Source organism: Ovis canadensis, chromosome 1 (assembly GCF_042477335.2).
Source record: "Ovis canadensis isolate MfBH-ARS-UI-01 breed Bighorn chromosome 1, ARS-UI_OviCan_v2, whole genome shotgun sequence".
In the NCBI taxonomy this organism is placed as follows: Eukaryota; Metazoa; Chordata; class Mammalia; order Artiodactyla; family Bovidae; genus Ovis; species Ovis canadensis.
The window spans coordinates 253,872,384-253,893,246 of NC_091245.1; the positions used below are offsets into that span (position 1 = coordinate 253,872,384).

At 47.9% G+C, this 20,863-nt stretch overlaps 1 protein-coding gene across 5 annotated transcripts in view; it reads right to left on the minus strand.

The window, feature by feature from the left end:
• Positions 1 to 20,863, minus strand: part of MRAS (muscle RAS oncogene homolog) — a 67,815-nt gene that overhangs the window by 33,564 nt on the left and 13,388 nt on the right. For all 5 annotated transcript variants that reach the window (XM_069564569.1, XM_069564549.1, XM_069564530.1 and 2 more), the window contains one exon: positions 5,847 to 6,057. In XM_069564569.1, the coding sequence (XP_069420670.1) occupies positions 5,847 to 6,039 (193 nt within the window). In that variant the 5' untranslated portion in view covers positions 6,040 to 6,057. The remainder of the gene's footprint in view (positions 1 to 5,846; positions 6,058 to 20,863) is intronic.

A 20,863-nucleotide genomic window follows, 5' to 3' on the forward strand; every position in this document is an offset into this window, starting at 1 on the left:
GCAACTAAACCCGTGCACCACAGCTATTGAGCCTGTGCTCTAGAGCCTGTGAGCTGCAACTGCTGACGTCTGCGCATAGAGCCCGTGCTCCGCAACAAGAGAAGCCCCTGCAATGAGAAGCCCGCGCACCACAATGAAGAGTAGCCCCTCGCACCACAAGCAGAGAAAAGCCCGCAACCAGCAACAAAGACCCAGCCCAACAACCACACAGTTAATTAATGGATTTTTAAAAAGCTAGAGAAGATAATATGGCTCTGAAGAGAAATAATATTTATTGAGCTCCATCTACATACCAGGCATGACGTTACTCTCTTAGAGGCATTATGCAATGTTTTTCAGAATGTTTTCTGTGGAAATAGACCAAGAATGATGTGCAAAAAATGGTCCCTTGGGAAACCCTAAGGGCACTATATTTTTCCAATGTACTTCTAACATGTTTGTATACTGAAGGTTCTTTCAAACCATGTAGTATCGAAACTGTTTATATTTCTTTAACTCAGTATATTCCAAAGTGTGGTATATATTCAAATGGGTGATGCAAGAGATGATTTTAGAAAGCGTGTAAACATAAGTTTCAAACTTTACTGGTTACACATATTTATTTTGATGTCAGTTAGCAAATGTATATCGTTAACACATCAAACCTGTGATTGCACATACATTGTTCAGGACTCATTCATTTATTTCACAGACATTCACTGTGGACCTACTCAATACTCTAGATGCTGAGGATATAGCAGTAAATAATGTCCCTGCTCTCATAAATTTATATTTTAGTGGGAAGCAACAAAAACTCAAATAAACAAATAAATATACTGCACATTTATAAACACATGTTCAACAGCAAAAGGTAGAATAAAGAAAAAGAGCTGGGCAGGGGGACAGAAGTGACAGGGGTGGATAGGATACGGTGTAGAGAAAACTCTCAGATAGAGGGGACACTTGAATGGAGGTCTAAATGAAGGAGATTGTATCTCTGCAGGAAGAACATGCTCAGCAGAGAGAACAGCAAACACAAATCCCCAAGGCGGGAATGCACCTGGTACCTGAAGGAACTGTTCTAAGCTCCAGGACTACAGACAAGCTCTGAAGGATGCTTTTTAAAATTAATTAAATTCTTATTCCACAACATCTGCCCTTTTAAAGTATACATGTCAGTGCTTTTTAGAATATACACAAAATTGTTCTATTTTTTTTTTAAGTGATGATTTGGTTTTGGTTCTGACCAAGATAGAGTATGGGCGACCAGATTTACCTTCTTACCTGAAATAACAAAAAAACAGACAAAATAGATGAAACTGGATTTCAAGACATCAGACAACAGGCAACAAAGGACAGTGACTACTGAGGGATGGGATACAAAAGAGGGCACCTATGAGTGCCCAGTTCACTGCCCTGAGCACTACCAGGCTGCAGTGCTGAGAGGGGAAACCCAGGGATAAAGAACGTTATTTTATAATATAAAAGGGTCAATTCATCAAGCGAATGTACCTATCCTAAACACTTAGCAATTAACAACAGAGTGTCAAAATACATGCAGCAAGAACTGATCAAACTAAAAGGAAAAAAAATAGACAAATCCACAATTAAACTCTGAAACTCAACACCCCTCTCTCAATAACTGAGAGGACAAGTAGAGAGAAGATCAATAAGGATACAGAAAACCTAGAGAACACTACTTACAAATTTGAAATAGTTGACATTTACAGAACACCACACCCAGCAACAGCAGGATTCTTTTCATGCGCATGCGGAACATTTACCAAGATAGACCATATCCTGAGGCATAAAACGAGCCTCAGTAAGCTTTAAAGAATTCCAATAATATACTGTACATTCTCTGACACAGTGAAACTAAAATAGAAATCGATGACAGAAAGATCTTTGGAAAATTCCTAAATAGTCAAAACTAAATAATATACTTCTGAATCACTTATGGGTCAAAGAAGATATCAAAATGGAAATTAAACGGTATTTTTAACCTAATGAAAATGAAAACATAACATATTAAAATTTGTGGGACACAGCTAAATGAGTAGTAGTTAGGGGAAATTTATAACACAAAAATGAATATCTTATTAAGGAAGAAATGTTCAAATCAATGATATCAGCTGCTACTTTAAGAAGTTAGAAACAGTCTAGAAACTCAAACCCAAAGTAGTCAGGCAAAAGGAAACAAAAAACATAAGAGTGGAAATCAATAAAACCACACGGGAAAAATCAGTTGACTAAAAAATTGGTTCTTTGTGAAAATCAATGACACTGATAAATCTCCAGCCAGTCTGATCAGGAAAAAAGACAAAACACAAATTACCTATATCAGAAATGAGAGAGGCAACAGCACTATGGATTATACAGATGATAAAAGGATAATAAGAGAATATTCTGAACAACTTGACGCCAATAAAGTTGATAAATTTGATGAATTGATCAAGTTTTTAAAAGACACAAACCACAAAAATTCACTGAAGAAACAGACAACCTGAATAGCCCTATATCTATTTTAAAAATTGAATTTTTAGTTTAAAACCTTCCATAAAGAAAACTCCAAGCTCAGATGTCTTCATAGGTGAACACTCCTAAACATTAAAGGAAGAAATAATACCAATATTGTTCAAAGTCTTCCAGAAAACTGAAGAAGAGAGCGTACTTCTGAGATCATTCTAAAAGCCAGCATTACTCAAACATTACAAGAAAACAACAAACCAATGCTGTATATTATCACCCTGCTTATTTAATTTATATGCAGCGTACATCGTGAGAAACGCTGGGCTGGAAGAAGCACAGGCTGGAATCAAGATTGCCGGGAGAAATATCAATAACCTCAGATATGCAGATGACACCACCCTTATGGCAGAAAGTGAAGAGGAACTAAAAAGCCTCTTGATGAAAGTGAAGTGGAGAGTGAAAACTTTGGCTTAAAGCTCAACATTCAGAAAATGAAGATCATGGCATCTGGTCCCATCACTTCATGGCAAATAGATGGGGAAACAGTGGAAACAGTGTCAGACTTTATTTTTTTGGGCTCCAATATCACTGCAGATGGTGATTGCAGCCATGAAATTAAAAGACGCTTACTCCTTGGAAGAAAAGTTATGACAACTCTAGATGGCATGTTGAAAAGCAGAGACATTACTTTGCCAACAAAGGTCTGTCTAGTCAAGTCTATGGTTTTTCCAGTGGTCATGTATGGATGTGAGAGTTGGACTGTGAAGAAGGCTGAGTGCTGAAGAATTGATGCTTTTGAACTGTGGTATTGGAGAAGACTCTTGAGAGTCCCTTGGACTGCAAAGAGATCCAACCAGTCCATTCTGAAGATCAACCCTGGGATTTCTTTGGAGGGAATGATGCTAAAGCTGAAACTCCAGTACTTTGGCCACCTCATGCACAGAGTTGACTCACTGGAAAAGACTCTGATGCTGGGAGGGATTGGGGGCAGAAGGAGAAGGGGACGACAGAGGATGAGATGGCTGGATGGCATCACTGACTCGATGGACGTGAGTCTGAGTGAACTCTGGGAGTTGGTGATGGACGGGGAGGCCTGGCGTGCTGCGATTCATGGGGTCGCAGAGAGTTGGACACGACTGAGTGACTGAACTGAACTGAACTGAATATCTCTCAAGAATATAGATGCAATAATTCTAAAAAGAAAAGTGAGGTTTATCTACAATACAATGTTTTAATGTTACAAAAATTAATCAATGTAATTTACTATATCACAGACTAAAAAGAAGAACCCCATATAATATCTCAAGAGACACAGAAAAACCATTTGATATGTGCACATGGACAAATATAACATGTAGTCCTGATAAAAACTCTCATCAAACTAGGAATACAAAGGAACATCCTCAATTCGATAAAGGATAGCTATAAAAACTCTACAGCCAACATCATACTTAATGCTCAAAGACCAAAAGCTTTCTCCTTAAGATCAAAAACAAGACAAGTACAACATTAAGTCAATGAAATAAGGCAAGAAAAAGAAATAGAAGCCTTCCGGATTGGAAAGAAAGAGGTAAAACTATCTTTTTTCACAGACATGATCATCTCTGCAGAAAATCCAATAGAATCTCCCCAAATCCACTAGCACTAATAAGTAATTAGCAAGGCTGCAGGTTACAATATATAAAATTCTATTGTATCTCTATACACTAGCAACAAACATTAAAAACAAATAAAAACTAGTATCATTTATAATACAAAGGTAGGTATAGATCTGACAAAATACGTAAAAGACCTATGCACTTCAAACTACAAAATAACTGATGAGAAAATTAAGGAAGACTTAAATAAATGGAGAGAGATACTGTCTTTGTAGATTGGAAGGCTCAGCATTGTTAGGATGTCAGTTCTCCTCAAACTGATCTATAAATTCAATATAATCTCAATCAAAATCCAGAATATTAGAATTTAACTGATTCCAAAATTCATACAGAAATGAGAGAAACTAGGCTATCCAAAACAGCTTGAAAAAGTATATAAAGTTGGAGATTTAACTATACCTGATTCTAAGACTTATTGTAAAGCTATAGTTACCAAGACGGTATGCTACTGGTGTTAAGACAGACAATACATCAAACAAATAGAATACATGGACAATCAATTTTCATCAAAGGTACAAAAATGACAATTTATTGGGGAAGGGACATTCTTTTCAACAAATGGTGCTTGGACAAGTAAGTGCATGTCCACATGCCCAAAGATTAACTTTGTCCCATATCACACCACATACAAAAACTAATTCAGATCATAGACCTAAAGGTAATACCTAAAATGATTAAATTTCTAAAAGAAAACATAGGAGAAAACCTTTGTGACCTTGGGTTAGGAAAAGATATCTCAGACACAACACCAGAAGCACAATCCATAGAAGAACAAACTGATAAACTGAACTTCATCAAAATTAAAAACTCTTGTCTTTGAAAGACACTGTTAAGAGAACAAAAAACAAACCAAAGACTAGAAAAATATTTGCAATTCACATATCTGATAGAGGACTTGTATCCTGGTGGTTTTCAAAGCTCGCCTCATAGTATAACACTCTATGGTTAATGGTCTTTGCTTCAATACTCAAAACAGTACAAAGTAAGGATCAGTATCACCATCACCTGAAGGGCTTGTTAAAACACGGGTTGCTGGGCCCCAACCTCAGAATTTCTGAATCAGCTGGGCCTGAGGGTTTTCATTTCTGCTAAATTCCCTGCTGGTAAACTGCTACTCCAGACCAACATAGGCTAAACTAGAAACACAATGTCAAATGCAAGATTTCCCAGCCTGTCCTAGGGGCAGTTAACAAACACACTATGCTTATTAAGAAAAAGGTTGATTTACTACTTTTTAATTAGTTAGTGCTCAGTTGTGTCCAACTCTTTGCAGCCCCATACACGGTAGCCTTCCAGGCTCCTCTGTTCATGGGATTTCCCAGGCAAGAATACTGGAGTGGGTTGCCATTTCCTACTTCAGGGGACCTTCCTGACCCAGGGATCAAACCCGGGTCTCTTGCGTCTCATGCATTGGCGGATGGATTCTTTACCACTAGCACCACCTGGAAACTTCTTAATCAGCTAGCGATAGCAATAAATATTAATCAGAGCTTCTGATCAGACAGATATAACAACCATGACATCACTGAGTCGGCATGATTCTAAGCCTTGCCTCTTTGTTGAATACATATTTTGGTTTCTACAAAGCTGTTCAGAATTCACACTGGAAAACACACACAGTCTTACACCAACCACCCCATAACGGCAACATGGAAGAAAACAGCACACCCAGCTGAAGACTGTCAACTTTCCCTAAACCTGTACTAATGCCCCATCCCCATGCAGGCCTGTCAATCTCACCGTCCAAGATGGCCCACTGATTGTCAATCTCTGTATGTTTCAGGTAGGAGTCTTCGATGGTGGGGTCGTAGTCAGGCACAAAGATCTTCTGGAAAAACTGGATGGTGAGGGCGCTCTTGCCCACACCCCCATCTCCCACCACCACCAGCTTGTACGTGGGGAGGTTGTCGCTGGGGACTGCACTCGTTGCCATGTTGCTGGTTGGTCAGACCTGGGGAGGCAAGACATATGGAATGAGGCAGGGGGCTTCCTTCTCTTTGACTTAGGGGAAAATATTCACAGGGTTTCCTTTTTTCTTCTAAAGTAACAAATACTCCCAATGGTACAAATGAAGACCTGCAAAAGAAAAGTACCAACCCTGATCCCTCACCCAGAGACTATTACTGTTAAAATTATTTATTCAGTCATTTACTGGAAACCAACTATGTGCCAGGCCTGGCCCTGGGGACCTAATACTAGCAGATGGCATGGAGTCTTTAACCAGCCAAAGGCCATGTCAAACAAGCTATACCACCACTGAATTCTGCACTATGTTCCTGTACAGCTAAACAAACACATGGGCATTGGTCTGAGCAGGGAGGGCATAGAGGTTCACCTTTCACATCGAGTCTGGTCATTGGATTGAAGTGCTGAGAAGGATGGGAGGTTTTCTGAGCTCAATGGAAAGAGGAGCACAAGATCTTAGCACACCTGAACTCAGAGTCCTGAGCCCCTTCTGACTCTCAGAATTCAGTGATCCTGGTTCCAGTCTCTGTTTCAACTTGCCTTTGATCATGCAGAAAGTCATGTGAGAATCTCATGACATCTGGTCAACCCATCTTTTAGTTGGGGAGGAAGACGAGGAGGATCAGAGACAAGTTTTATGTTGATGGTATGGAGTCCAGAGAAGGCAGTGGTTCTTAACCAGGGGCAAAATGCAATGCCTGGAGATGTATTTAGATGCCAAAACCAAGTGAGTGCTACTAGCATCCCATCAGCAGAGGTCAGGGATGCTGCTAAACATCTTATAGTGCCCAGGAGATTCCCCCTCCCAGCACATAATTATCCATCCTAAAATGTCCAGAGTGTCAAGGTGACTAGGCAGGGGCTGGAAACATGGGACTAAGATTCCAAAAAACAATTGAGCCTGAATAGCTCAGGACTGGCTGTGCAGAGGAGACAGAGAGACACGAAGAGCGGTCTTTGAAAACTGTATCACAAAGTGACAAGGAGGAGAGGTGGGCAGGGAGCATGGAAGGAGCACTCAGGAAAACAGGAGGGAAACTAGGACCTGTCACAGTAAAGGAGGCCCAGAGTTTCCAGAAGGAGGAGGGTGACAGCACCAAGGCTAAACACTGGTGGGGGAAACAGGAGGAGAGTCATCTAAGGAAGAATTGGGGGGTGCTGCCAGAGACCCAAGCTGCTCACTGCAGATGCTGCTGGAGGGAAGCACAAACCACCTGCGGTGGGCCATTCCCAAGTGGCTTCAGGGCTGGTAGAAGGGTGGGGGGTGGCATGCCAGGAGGCAATGCACCGCTGTCCTGTTTGCATCTCTGCTGCTTGGGAATGCCACCAATTGAGCCACAGTTTCCTTACCTAATAGATTAAAGGGCTGAGTTTTCACAGTTGTTCTTAGCTCCAAGAGTCCTCCATTCTAGATTTCAACAGAAAGGGTGTTAGACACAAATGTGGATCATGAGGCCACCCTGATTTGCATGGGGGTATGGGCAATTGTGCAGTTACTGAAGCTTGCTGTTGACATTTAGGATTTCCCTGCAGTGGCGGGGAAGTAGGCAGTTTTATACATTGCGGGTGAGAGTATAAATCTGTCCAAACTGGGCTGCGAGTAGACTTGCATAAATATGTCAAAATTTAAAATGGACATATCCTCTTTTAAAGCTATACCACATGTGAGAATGCAGTCCAAGGAAGTAATCAGACAAGTGTACAAAGATGTTAAGAACAGGGGTAAAAATGGAAATAACTTAAATACTGGGTAGAGGGGTGAAGAGTTAAAAGTTTATCCATACAATGAAATACTAGATAGCCATTGAAAAAGGATGCTATTGACTAGCCTAGAGAAGGTTTACAACATATATTTTTTTTAAAAAGCTGCAAAACAGCAAGTACATATGACTACATTTCCACAAAGTTACCCACCTATGAATCTACATGTCTGTGTGCTTCCAGGCACAGAGAGGATTGGCAGGTAGCTGTCTCTAAGGCAGATTTGGGGCCCTTTTTCAATTTTCTACAATAAGCATGTATTCTATTTGTGTATTAGAAAAGCCGGACAATATTATGAATGTTCAGGCCACCTGGAAATGTGTGATTCCCTGTCCTTTTGAGTGGGAATTTAAGCTCCCCTGGTGCAAGGATAAAAGGACCAGGTGCCAGCTAAGCCCCAGCATCTGGCTCCCTCATCCCCCCAAAAGGTGAGGATAATGGTGGGGATAAGCTGCGGCCTCAATGCACTGAGCTCTCCCACATGACAAAGCTGGTGGTCCCAAAGGGCGAGAGGCGTGTTGAGGGAGACAGAAATGGGGGACGGGGAGGGTACGGGCCGCTCTCTGTCTTCTCTGCTTGTCGGGGGTCAGGGCAGTCTGATGTCAGCTCCTCACTGCCTCTCCTTAACCACTGACCTAGCCTGAGGAGGGTGGTGACAGATGGGCCAGAGTGAATGTGTCTGCCTGTGAGAGGCTGTTTTTAAAGCTCCCTTCCAAGGAGATATAAACGACTATGCATAAAATAAATAAGCTCCCAGGATATAATGTATAGCATAGGGAATATAGTCAATATTTCACAATAACTTTAAATGGAATATAATCGATAAAAATTTTGAATTACTATGTTGTACACTACAACTAATATAATATTATACATCAACTATACCTCAATTAAAAAAACAAAAAACAAAAAAATGAAAGCTATCTTCCCTTCTCGCTGGCAGCAACGTGAATAAAAAATACTAAGCGGGTGGAAAGGTATCAGGAAGGAAAATAGTTTCTCTTGATTTTCTTCTCAAAATAAAACAAGAAATACATCATAAATATGATAGAGGACATGAATCCAACCTTTGAGGCGGCGCTCAAACCACCCACAGCAGAATCACCTGGGGACCTGAAAAAATTGCCCTCTGCCTGCAAGTGAGGCAGCTGGCAGGAAGCAGATGAGGCTGATTTCCTTTCACAGTGCCCTGCACTCAGGGGTTGAGCCCAAGAGAACACAGGGCGGGGGGCAATTCAGAGCTCCCTCCAAACTCAGACTCAATGGAGCAGGGTTAGAACGCATGGTTAACATAAACACTGGACTGGTCCCTCATAGGGGAAAACCCTTCAGCACTTCCCATAGCAGATGGGGATTCATTGGACATTCATGGCTGACCTCTCACACTGCTCTCTCCCAAGCGACTGTGTTTTCCAGTGTACCCTGAGGTCATGCAGTGCCCTTTGCCCACCCCACCCCCACTGGGGCCCAGGGGAAAGAGCCCAGGCCCAGGAATCACCTCCCATGGGCGGTGCCCCCTCCAACACATGTCCCGCAGCTCCTGGTGCAGAGGCCCCACTACTCGTAGAGGACTTAAAGTCCTCTACACTTACTGCACGTAACAGGGGAGGGCTGCATCTCATCCTTTCATCACCTGGCCTGGCACAGCATCAGCAAGGACAGTTGTTAGCTAGAGGTACCAGGGCCCATCAATGGCTTTTAAAAAAAAGTTTATTTATTTGACTGCACCAGGTCTTAGTTGCGGCATGTGGGATCTTAGTGCCCTGACTAGGGATCGAACCCGGGGCCCCTGCATTGGGAGCAAGGAGTCTTGGCCACTGGACCACCAGGGAAGTCCAAACAACCATTAGACGACCTATCACACAGTGCCAGCCTCTCCACACAGAGGGCTCAGAGGTGGCTCACTCAGCCACAGGTTGGGACTGTCTCCCTCCCCTCCCAAGCGCGACTGGTCACACAGATAAGACGCTCCTGGAACCAACTGTAAGCCTAGGAGGAAAAGAAGGTTTGCAAGGGTGTGACTGGAGTCCAGAAAACTCCCCAGTCCATAAGGTCTCTTGAGCAGAACCTCCCCTGAAATAATCCCTGACTCAAAGGATGTCTTTGTAAACAGGGAAGGCAGTCAAAATGCCAAGGGGCGTGTACCACCCTCCTACAAAGTCGGCTGATCTCACGTGGTGTGGAGAAAGGTTTTTGAAAGTCACCACAGGGTAAAAGGTTGTTTGGTGGTTAAGTAGCAAACTGCTTCCATTTACAACATCCCTCTCCTCTCCGGCCTATTCAACTAGACAGTATCTTCGACATCACTCTAGAACACTGGTTCTTCACCATTTGGGGGTCATAGATGGCCCCTCGGAGGTGGGAGGGTGAAATAAGGTGGGTCTGGGGCTGCCTTTAAAGTCTCCCCACTGATTTTCCATACCTGATACTCTCCCAACCCACCAGCTGAGTGACCTTGGGCGAGTTAACCTTTCGCAGCCTCAGTTTTTATTAATACTTGTAAGATGGGGTTGGCTAGAGAACCATCTTTTGCAGGATTGCTCTAAGCATGAAATTAAAATGTATGAGAGGAGCCCGGCTTAGAGAAGGTGCTCAGATGTCTGTTCTCTTGCCTTGTTTACTTTGCTCCCAGAAGACAGTCCCACAGACTCCCTCCCTCCACTCTTGGGGCTCAGCAATTCCCAGCCTCCTCCCCCGCCCCCATCAGAGGCCCCACTGCCACCTCAGCTGCCTTGCAGTCGGATTAAATAGGCTTGTGTGGCAACGTCACCCGTCATTTAGAACATTGTTTCCATGGGAAATGGCTCTGAGGTTCCAGGCAGCCCACTCCACTCAGAAACCAACTTTTGGAACAGCAGCCACCGGGCAGAGGAGGCGGCTGAATGCTGGCTGCCATGGCAACCACCGCTCCCAGAGCCCCTCCCAGTGCACAGGCAACCCAAATTCTACCTCATATTGGAAACTTCTTCCTAAAAGGCAGTATCACTGTCTGGATGATTTTAGTGACGTGTATATGAAAACTTCAGGCATCTTTCAGCTGAGAAATAAGCTTTTCTGGTGGCTGTCTTTTGCTCCTTTTCTCTCCCCAGAATTAGCACCATCCTGCATGGGTTGAAGTTATTTCCTGAATGGCAGATTCACCTCCCCAGCAACTGGGGAGCTCCATGTGGACAACAGCCATGTCTCCTCAATCCTTTGTTACTCATGCGGCCAGGCAGGGATGTATACCCCTTAGAGTGTATTTGACTACCCAGCCCGCCCTCCCTTGGATCAAGAAGCAGGGCAAGACACCCGCTCTTCTGATAGGGGCAGTGTCGTGGCCCTAGGAGGTGTGTGTGTGTGTGTGTGTGTGTGTGTGTGTGTGTGTGTGGGTGGGTGGGTGGGTGGGGTGGGCTTAGGTGGACATAGGACCCCTGAATAACCTTCCCACTCAGCAATTTTCAAAGTGTGCTTGGAAGTGGGGGGTGGTTCCTGACACCTCCTGGGAAGTCTTGGGCAAAGACTCTGTTCTTGGGAGAAGGGGGAATTGGAGGGGTGTGTCAGTCATAGCCTTGGACTCTTCAGCCAGGCAGCTTGAATTCCACTCAGTGTCTCTAATATGGACTGCCTGTGTGGCCGGGAGCAAGTTTCTTAATTTCCGGGAGCCTCAGTTTCCCCATCTATAAAGTAGAACAGAACCCTCGAGAATGTGTAATTACAGTCCCAGTGGAAAAAAAACTGGGGGTGGGGGTCCCCCAGTAAGGGCATATTTGCACTGATGTGGCAAGTAGCCGGGCCCCTGGGCTCCCTCCAGTGTGGTAGGCCCCAGTGATCTGGACCTTGCCCACCCCGTCCTGAAGGCGCCCGTACCGCAGAGGGCTGCTGGAGGACCCAACATAGTAACGAATGCCTAGGACAGCGGTGGGCCCCAGCAGCCCCTCAGAACAGCAGTGCCCAGTGGCTATTATCCCTCACCAAATCTGCCCCCTCCTCCCTAAGTTCCCAGTTTCTAGGGCTTCTACAGAGCTTATTTCCCAAAAGAATAGTCCAGAACACTGCCCATTTTTCCAAGTGGACACATGGTAAAAGAAGACTTTGGCCGCAGACCCTGTCAAGGGGCTCACTGGGCTTCCTGGCCTCTCCATGCACCCCACCCCACCAGCACCACTTCCAAAGTAGTGTCATGTACTCCTGGCCAGAATAAGAGGCGCCCAGGAGAAGCCTCACAGCAGTAACAACCCCCACCATTTAGAGGGCATCGACTGGGTATGGATCAGACACCAAAGGTCAGGCTTGGCGCCATCATGCCACACTGCCTAGAATTCTTCTGGTTATTTTTGCAGCATCACAGTACATTTCTTGGACTGTCTTTGTGATTCATAACCCAAAGGGCACTCTTCATCCTCCCTGACCACAAGAACCGTGGCAGTGGTCATCCCAGAGCCTCCCCCAAAGATGCCACCAACTTAATTGAAGGTTTAGTTTCAGTGCTTTTTGCTTCTCTGTTTCTAGCCTAATCATTTTAAAGATTCCTTCCTCAACTGATCAGTTGAACTGCAAGTTGTCTGGTAAATAATGCTGGAAGAGGGAGACACATTCATTATTAATGCAGCTCTTGGGAGAGTGAATGGACTGTCATTCACATTGAGTGGAATCAGCCTGGGGAAGTTAATCTCATCTCTGTGATGTCTGGGTGTGCCCAGTGCAGGGGGATGAGGACACACTGCGGAGGAGGACCCAACCCATGTGGAGGAAACAGCTCTGCATTCCAGGAGCTGCCCTTCCCTTCTGCACAATTCCCAGAAACGGGCAGCTTCCCCGGGGGCTGCTGATTTGCAGGCAGTGCATAAATGATGTGCAGACCCGCCAGGAGTCTAGGCCACTTGGCATCCCTAAGGCTCCATTCTCACCTCGAGGAGACTTTGCTCCACCCTTCGTCTCCCACCTTGGCTATTCCCAGGCCAGCACTGTCACTGCATCACTCAGGCCCTCCAGGAAGCTACTGGTGCACTCAGCTCACTTAATCATGAAGACTTAACCACCTATGGCTGATTTATGTTGATATACGGCAGAAACTGACACTATAATATTGTATAGAAATTCTCTTCCAATTAAAAGTAAACAAGTTAGGATTAAAAAAAAAGATGACCACCAACCCAACTGTGTGTGTTATTTTATGCTGGACAGGACCTTAAATATTATCAGGTCTAGATGGTGAGTCTATGGCATGGGTGCCCCTCCTTCCCAGAGCCAAGGCAGATATCGAAGTCCATTGTGCTCCTCCTCCCTGCTCAGTCTTACAGCCCTTTTCAATGCAGCGCCCTTGGCAGCCAGAACCAGACAACTGGTCCAGAGATGAAACTTGTTTGCCATCCCAGATGGAACCCAGTCGTGTTTGACTCTTTGTGACCCCATGGACCGTAGCCTGCCAGGCTCCTCTGTCCATGGAATTCTCCAGGCCAGAATACTGAAGTGGGTAGCTGTTTCCTTCTTCAGGGGATCTTCCCAACCCAGGGATCGCACCCAGGTTCTCACATTGCAGGCAGATTCTTTACTGTCCAAGCCACCAGGGAAGCCGCACTACTCTTCAGGTTCCCTCCAAAACATCCCACGGACTGGCCATCCTGTTCCATGGGAGGGGCTCAGGACCTTTAGGGGGAGCCTGCCTGGCTATCTCTGGAGAATTCTGCTAATGGATCAGCCCCTGCTTTTCTACCCCATCAAATACAAGTTCCTCTGCCAGGATCACACCTGGACTGCAGCAGCAGAGCAGAAATACCAGACCAGAAGTCCAGAGACCCAAGCAAAAGCCACTGCTTGAAGTAAGTCAGGTGAGGAAAACAATGCCCTTTACCTTCCTCATGAACCCCAAGTACGATGTGCTTCCTTATATCACAGCATTAACACTTGGGCCTTACTTGCTAGTCTGTGGGTGCCTCCTGACTGAGCCTGAGAGCTTAGCCATTTACAACCAGAACTATGAGTCCCAGAGTAGGTGTGTGGGAACGACCTGTTGTAATGACTATAACAGTGGCCCTGTTAAAAATAACAGGAACACTTAACTAATGTAAGCGATGTGTCTGAGACTTTTGGAAGAGTTTACTAAATTAACTTATTTAATTCTCATAACAACCCTATGAGGTATAACTTAATTGTCCCCATTTTACAGTTGAAGAAACTGAGACACCAAGAAGTAAAATAACATTTCTCTCTCTCTCTCTTTTTTTGCCATGCCCCGTGGCTTGTGGGATCTTAGTTCCCTGACTGGGGACTGAACCTGGGGCCCTCAGCAATGAGAATGTAGAGTCCTAACCACTGGACTATCAGGAAATTCCCAAACTTCTTTTAGGTCATCAGCTAGAAAGCAACAGTGACAGGGTCTGAAACCACGCATTATGGCTCCAGAGCCTGTGGCCAGCCCATCAGGCTAGGCATCCTCTCATGATAGGCAGGATATTGCAGGGACAGAGTCAGGCCAGGCCAGAGAGAGAAGATCCAGAAGCGCTGGGAAGAGGTCAGCAGGGAGCCGGGGAGGTGGTGTTAGAGTCAGGGCGACCTCCATGACTAGACTGCTGCCCCCAGAGGAGCAGCTGAGCCCGTCTGCACCCAAGAGTCATCAGGGCAAATGCTAGTCTCTGGGAACAGACACGCCATCCCCCCCGCCGTCCCCTATCCTGCCTGTGACCAAGCAGGACACAGGGCTGGTACTGACAGGTACTCCTGTTTTGAGGATCAGAGAGGAAGCTGAGGGATCAAGTGGCTGCTGTGTCGTGGGAGCACCAGGGCTCTGAGACCTCATTTTCTAGCACCCTGGTTGGGACCCTCTCCACTGTGCTTGTCCCTGCCTCAGTCCATCCTCTTGTGGTCTTACACACCGGTTGCTCCTTGCCCAGCTTGGGGCTGCACCTCACTTAAAACCCCTCACCAAGGAGCCTGAGCTAGGAATCACACATTTGCAAACTTTGACAAGTTACATTCTGTACCTTGGTTTTCTCTTCTGTAAAAGCGGAGACGGCAGCGTTTGACTTGTGGGGCTCTGGCTCACAGACAGTGTTCAATAAACATCAGGTAGTTACCATCATTTCTCTACCACAATGCCAAAAATTGATGCCTTCAAACTGTGGTGCTGGAGGAGACTCCTGAAAGTCCCTTGGACAGCAAGGAGATCAAACCAATCAATCTTAAGGGAGATTAACCCTGGATATTCACTGGAAGGACTGACGCTACAGCTCCAGTATTCTGGTCATCTGATGAGAACAGACGACTCATTGGAAAAGTCCCTGATGCTGGGGAAGATTGAGGGCAGAAGGAGAAGGGGGCATCAGAGGATGAGATGGCTGGATGATTCAATGAATGTGAACTTGGACAAACTCCGGGAGATGGTGATGGAGAGGGAGGCCTGGTGTGCTACAGTCTATGGGGTTGCAATGAGTCACCCACGGCTGGGCTATTGAACAACAACAAAGTTACCATCATCAGCATCCTTCAAAATTCATCCGAAGTCCCTCCTCCTGCAGGAAGCCCTCCTGCCTCCCCAGAGTCCTTCCTGAGCTCATGCCCTGCTAACCAGCTGGTTCCACAGATAACGACTCATGAGAATTCAGCCCCTCGCCAGTCCCTCCTTGGGGCACTCTCACACCCATCTGCCAGCTGGTCTCAACACCCCATTCTCCTTGTTGGGGGGAGGGGGCAGTCTCCTGTAGCGATGCTGTAAGACATCAAGCCCCCACATGCTGCTGACCCAACAATGGAGATTTAAGCTCCTCAAAGACATCTCCCCAAATATTCAGGAGATGCTTGTTCACTGAAGAGACCATAGCAAATATCAAATTACTGGGAACTCAGCATGAGACACAGTTTCTCCCTCTTTAAATCCAGAGGTGCTCTCCATCATAAAACGTAGCCCTGCTCTGGGTTACTACTGGCTTGGCAGATTTATCCTTGGAAAGAAAAACCTATTAGGGACACACGACAAGAGAAAGGGCCCAGAGGAGAATGAGCCAGGAGTAAAGCTGACAGACCACCAGTGCACACAGAGGCTCAGATCCGGGAGGCATGCACGTCCAGTCAGTGCTCCCAGAGCCTGAGATGGATAAGCCCCTACCCCTGGCCTCAGGGTTCAAGGGGTGTGCAGGGGGAGGGGCAGACAGAGGGTTACAATACAAGAGGCTAATGAGTAGGCACACAGGGAGAGCAGGAGGGCACCATGCCCAGCCTGTGGGCACTGCAGAAGGCTTCCTGGTAGAAGCAATGCCAAAATGGGATCTTGTAGGCCAAGTAAGTATCAGCTAAGGTGAGTGATGGAGACAAGCATATCCTAGGTGAGGACCAGAAGGTGCAAAGGAGTAAAGCACAGAGGTGTGAAAAACCAAGCAGGTGCCAAGTTCTGCAAACAACACACTGTGACTGGACTGGATGTGTCCCGTGTGCCACGGCGGTAGGGTGGGGGAGGGGTGGGAAGGCGGCAGTGAGGAGCACCTGCTGCCCCCTGACAACCTGGAATGTCGGTCTTTGTATCCTGAGCACTAAGCACAGAATCTGGCACGTGGTGGCTGCCCATCAGCACTGAATGGTGAATGAACAAGTGCAGGGCTGTGGGGCGAGGCAGGGGGAGCACAGGGGGCCGGGAGGCCCTGGGTGGGACTCTCCCCTCCCCACAGGGTGCCATGTAGGCTCTCTGGAAGGCTGCCCAGTCTGGTGGGCCCACAGCCCTTTCTGATGACCACAGTGATGTTCACCCAGCAGAAAAGCCCAGTGGAGACTGGATAAGTTGTGTGAGAACTAAGGGCTCCAGAGGCTCCGAGGAGAGGGGAAGCAGATGGACGGGGCTGCAGGGTCAGGTGGGAGCAGGAAGGTCACATAGGCAGAGCTGACATGGCCACAAAAGTCTCAAGGCAGAGCTGCAAGGGGTGGCATTTGGTCTCCCCACTTAGCAGCCAGGAGCAGCGTCAGGGATACTAAGGCATGTGCCCCTGGGCACAGCTGGAAGAGGGCCAAGCTGGGATTTGGCACCAAGACTGACAACTAAAAACTAAAATTCTGCCCCACTCCCCACCCAGCTACACTAGGGGAGGGTGGTCTGAGAGGCTCTCAGGACCAAGGGATTCAAGGGCTCAAGGGCTCAGGTCCACACTGCCCTTCAGAACCACATGCTCTGTTAGCACCCCTGGGTCACGGGGTGCTGCCACTGGCCACTTGGCCCTCACAGACCCACGTCCTCATGGGTTGGGGTCCCACCAACCCCCCGCCCCTTCTGTCCCCACATCCCACCGCCACAGGGAGGGTGGAGCTGAACCCAGTTCAGGGGTGAGGGCCAGGGCTGCCGCCCTACCTCACGAGGCAGAGAGGAATTTAAATTCTTATTCTCAGGGACCTCCTTGGTGGCCCAGTAGTTAAGAATCCAACATGCAATGCAGGAGACGTGGGTTCGATCCTTGGTCAGGTAACTGAGATCCCACATGCCGTGGAGCAACTAAGCCCTCAAACTACAAGTGAGTCCATGTTCTGCGATGAAAGATCCTGCATTGTAGAACTAAGACCCAATGCAGCCAAAGAAAGAAAGAAATACTTGTTGTTGTCCTTATTCTCAGTCCTGGAGGCCTCTCCGTTTCCCTCAGTTCAGTTCAGTTCAGTTCAGTCGCTCAGTTGTGTCCGACTCTTTGCGACCCCATGAATCGCAGCACATCAGGCCTCCCTGTCCATCACCAACTCCCAGAGTTCACTCAGACTCACGCCCATTGAGTCAGTGATGCCTGCTGCTGCTGCTGCTGCTGCTAAGTCGTTTCAGTCGTGTCTGACTCTGTGCGACCCCATAGACGGCAGCCCTCTAGGCTCCTCTGTCCCTAGGATTCTCCAGGCAAGAATACTGGAATGGGTTGCCATAGTGCAGGGCAGTTCCACCAACAGCTGAGGAGGAGAGTTTCTCAACCTTAGAGAGGCATCTGTGTGCACATTGGGAAAGTCAGGCTGGGTGTCACCCACTGCAGAGGGCTGACTTCTGGGCTCCCAAAGTGAGGCCCTCAGACTCCCCAAAGCCTGGCAGGTTGCTCCCATTCTGATTCAGCTGCCCTCTCAGGCCACGCCTGGAGCAAGGGCTCCTGTGAGCCCCCCTCATCTTCACATCTCCTCCTGGGCTGCCCTGGCTCAACCCCCACAGGCCCCTTCTCCCACCCTTTGCCCTGGCCCTCTGTCCTCTGCCTCCCCCATCTGCTCCAACATCCCTTTACCTTGCTTGAATCCCAGGCCAAGGCCTGGTGGCACGTCCCCCTCAGTGGCTGGCTCTGCCTTGTCGCCTAGGACCCCTCCACCAGTGCTGGCCTCCCCAACTCCAGCGCTGTCCCCCACCGACTCCAGTGCTGTCATCCCTCACCTAATCCCGGGCACAGTGCTCCTGGAAAACCCGCCATGGGAGCTGGAAGCTCCTCCCACAGGCCCACCTGAACTGCCCCAGCATCTGCGTCCTTAGGGACAGAGGCGGTGCCAACCTGTCAGGGGGTCTGCAAATGAATGCTATCTGCCTACACTGCCTTTTTACCTTCCCCGCCTGTGAAAACATTCCCTCTGAGGAACAGCCACCCTGTCCCCCAGCCTCCCAAAGCCACCCCTTCCTCCCCGGCCTCTCTCACTCCCCAGGTCACCTTCCACTGAGCCACCTTGCCTGTGACGACCTGGAGTGCTGGCCAGGTGGCAGCCAGAGGGCTTTGCGGCCACTATTCCATTAGACTCATCACGGCCACCTCACTGACAGGGCTCTGTCCAGCCCCTGAGGTCCCCGAGGTTGTCTAGGCCACGCATCTCCATCTGCAAGTGACCACGAGCCCCCTTCTCGGCTGCACGGCCACATTCACTCTTCTCCCTTCAAATCAACGAGCCAGGAGTTGTTTTATTATCACATCTCCCCCGCTAGAGTGGGGCTGGGAAGCTATAGGCTGGACCTCATATTCCTTATCTCAAGGTCACTATCTTTCTCTTGAGTGGGGTGTGTGCTCACCAGGGCACAACTTCACAGGCTGTCCCTCAGGGATGACCCAGCCTAGAGCTGCTGCCTCCCAGAACCCAGGGCCTCCCACCAGCCCAGGAGGCAAGTGGCCCAGGAGAAGGGCAGGCATGGTGACAGCAAAGGGAAGGCCTGGGTGCGGGGAGCCGGCCTCCCTTTGTGTCAACAGCCCCTTGCCATTGACATGGATGCTCCTTGTCAGGGGTGAATTGTTAAACTCCACCCTCCCACATCCTGGCTGACCCACCATCTGAACTGCTTTATCCCACAGTAGCAGAAAGAGGAGCTCGGGTGACAAATGGATACCCCAAACTCACATGTAGGCAGAGGCGAGGTGGATAAATGGGAGAAGGGGACAGAGACAGGCAAGGGCGAGCAGTGGGGCCTGGGGTAAACAGGAGACCTCTGGCAGCCTTCACCAGCTGACGGTTATGACAGGAGCATGTCTGTAACAGGGTTACCAGAGAGTCCAAATTTTTTAAGAGTAGCCACATATCTGAATTTTTATGTGAAACTAATTTTTTTTAAATGTTGGCTTCCCAGGTGGTGCTAGTGGTAAAGAACCCACCTCCTAATGCAGGAGATGTAAGAGAGTGATGAGGATTTGATTACTATCCACTCCAGTACTATTGCCTAGAAAATCCCATGGACAGAGGAGCCTGGTAGGCTACAGTCCATGGGGTCACAAGGAGTTGGACACGACTGAGCGACTTCACTTACTCACTTACTTACTTACTTCAGGAAGATCCCTGGGAGGAGGAAATAGCAACCCACTCCAGTATCTGGCCTGGAGAATCTCATGGACAGAGTAGCCTGGCAGGCTACAGTCCAAAGGGTTGCAAAGAGCTAGACAATGACTGAAGTGACTTAGCACACATGCACCAATTAAAAAGTTGTAAGACCAACAAATCACCCTCCTGGGGGACCCCAGACCATAAAGGCACCTGCTGCTACCCTGGCCACCCTGAGCATGCCAGCACTGAGTGGTGTGGCCACTCCAAGGCAGATAACCTTTTGCACAGCCTTGGCCTGGCCTGGCTTTTGGCCTTGACTTTGGTGTGAGGTTAAAGGAAGGGCTTCCTTGGTAGTTCAGCTGGTTAAGAATCCACCCTCAATGCAGGAGATTCTAGTTCTATTCCTGGATGGGGAAGACTCCCTGGAGAAGGGACAGGCTACCCATACCAGTATTCTTGGGCTTCCCTGGTGGCTCAGATGGTAAAGAATATGCCTTCAATGAGGGAGACCTGGGTCCGACCCCTGGGTTGTGAAGACCCCCTGAAGGAGTACATGGCAACCCACTCCAGTATTCTTGGCTGCAGAATTCCCATAGACAGAGGACCCTGGTGGGGGCTACAGGTCATGGGGTTGCAAAGAGTTGGATAGGACTGAGTGACTAAGCACAGATTAAAGGAAGTGACCTTCACACCAAGGAGCAGCAGTAGGGGGTGGGTGCTCAGCTCAGAGACTCTCCAGTCTGGCCATCTTTAGCTGGGAAGGGCGGGGGGCGGGGGGTGCACGCAACCACCCCAAATCCTGGCAGAGCCTGAGGAGGAGGAGGGCAGAGAGGCACATTCAAAATTGACTATTGCTTTGATTTCTTTCCATCATGTACATACAAAATGTTCAACACCATAAATGAAAAATGTGAAAAATTTTATGTTCAACCAAAAATGAGAAAGAAACAGGATTGAGGCCCATCCCTGAGGTGAGGAGAGGCAATCCAACCCCCACTCTAGATGAGCGAGCACACTGTAGAGAAAAGGGCTGGAGCAAAACAAAGGGGAGACTTTCTGAAAGCGAGGCGGGCATGGCAATGAGCGCCCTGGGGAGGTGGCATGGGGGTGGCGTTCCTGGGCAAAGGGAAAGGCCAGGGAGGCAGGACGGGGGAGGGTCCAGCTCCCTGAGTCTGAAGGCCTAAACTTGGCTGGAGGTGAGGAAGGCGGACTTCTCAAGGACCCTGCCAAACTCTGGAAGGGCAGGAGACCACTTTTCAATCTCTTTCCCCAGACCTAAAGAGCAGCTGCATCTTCCCTGCCCTCCTGACCTGGCTGGACCG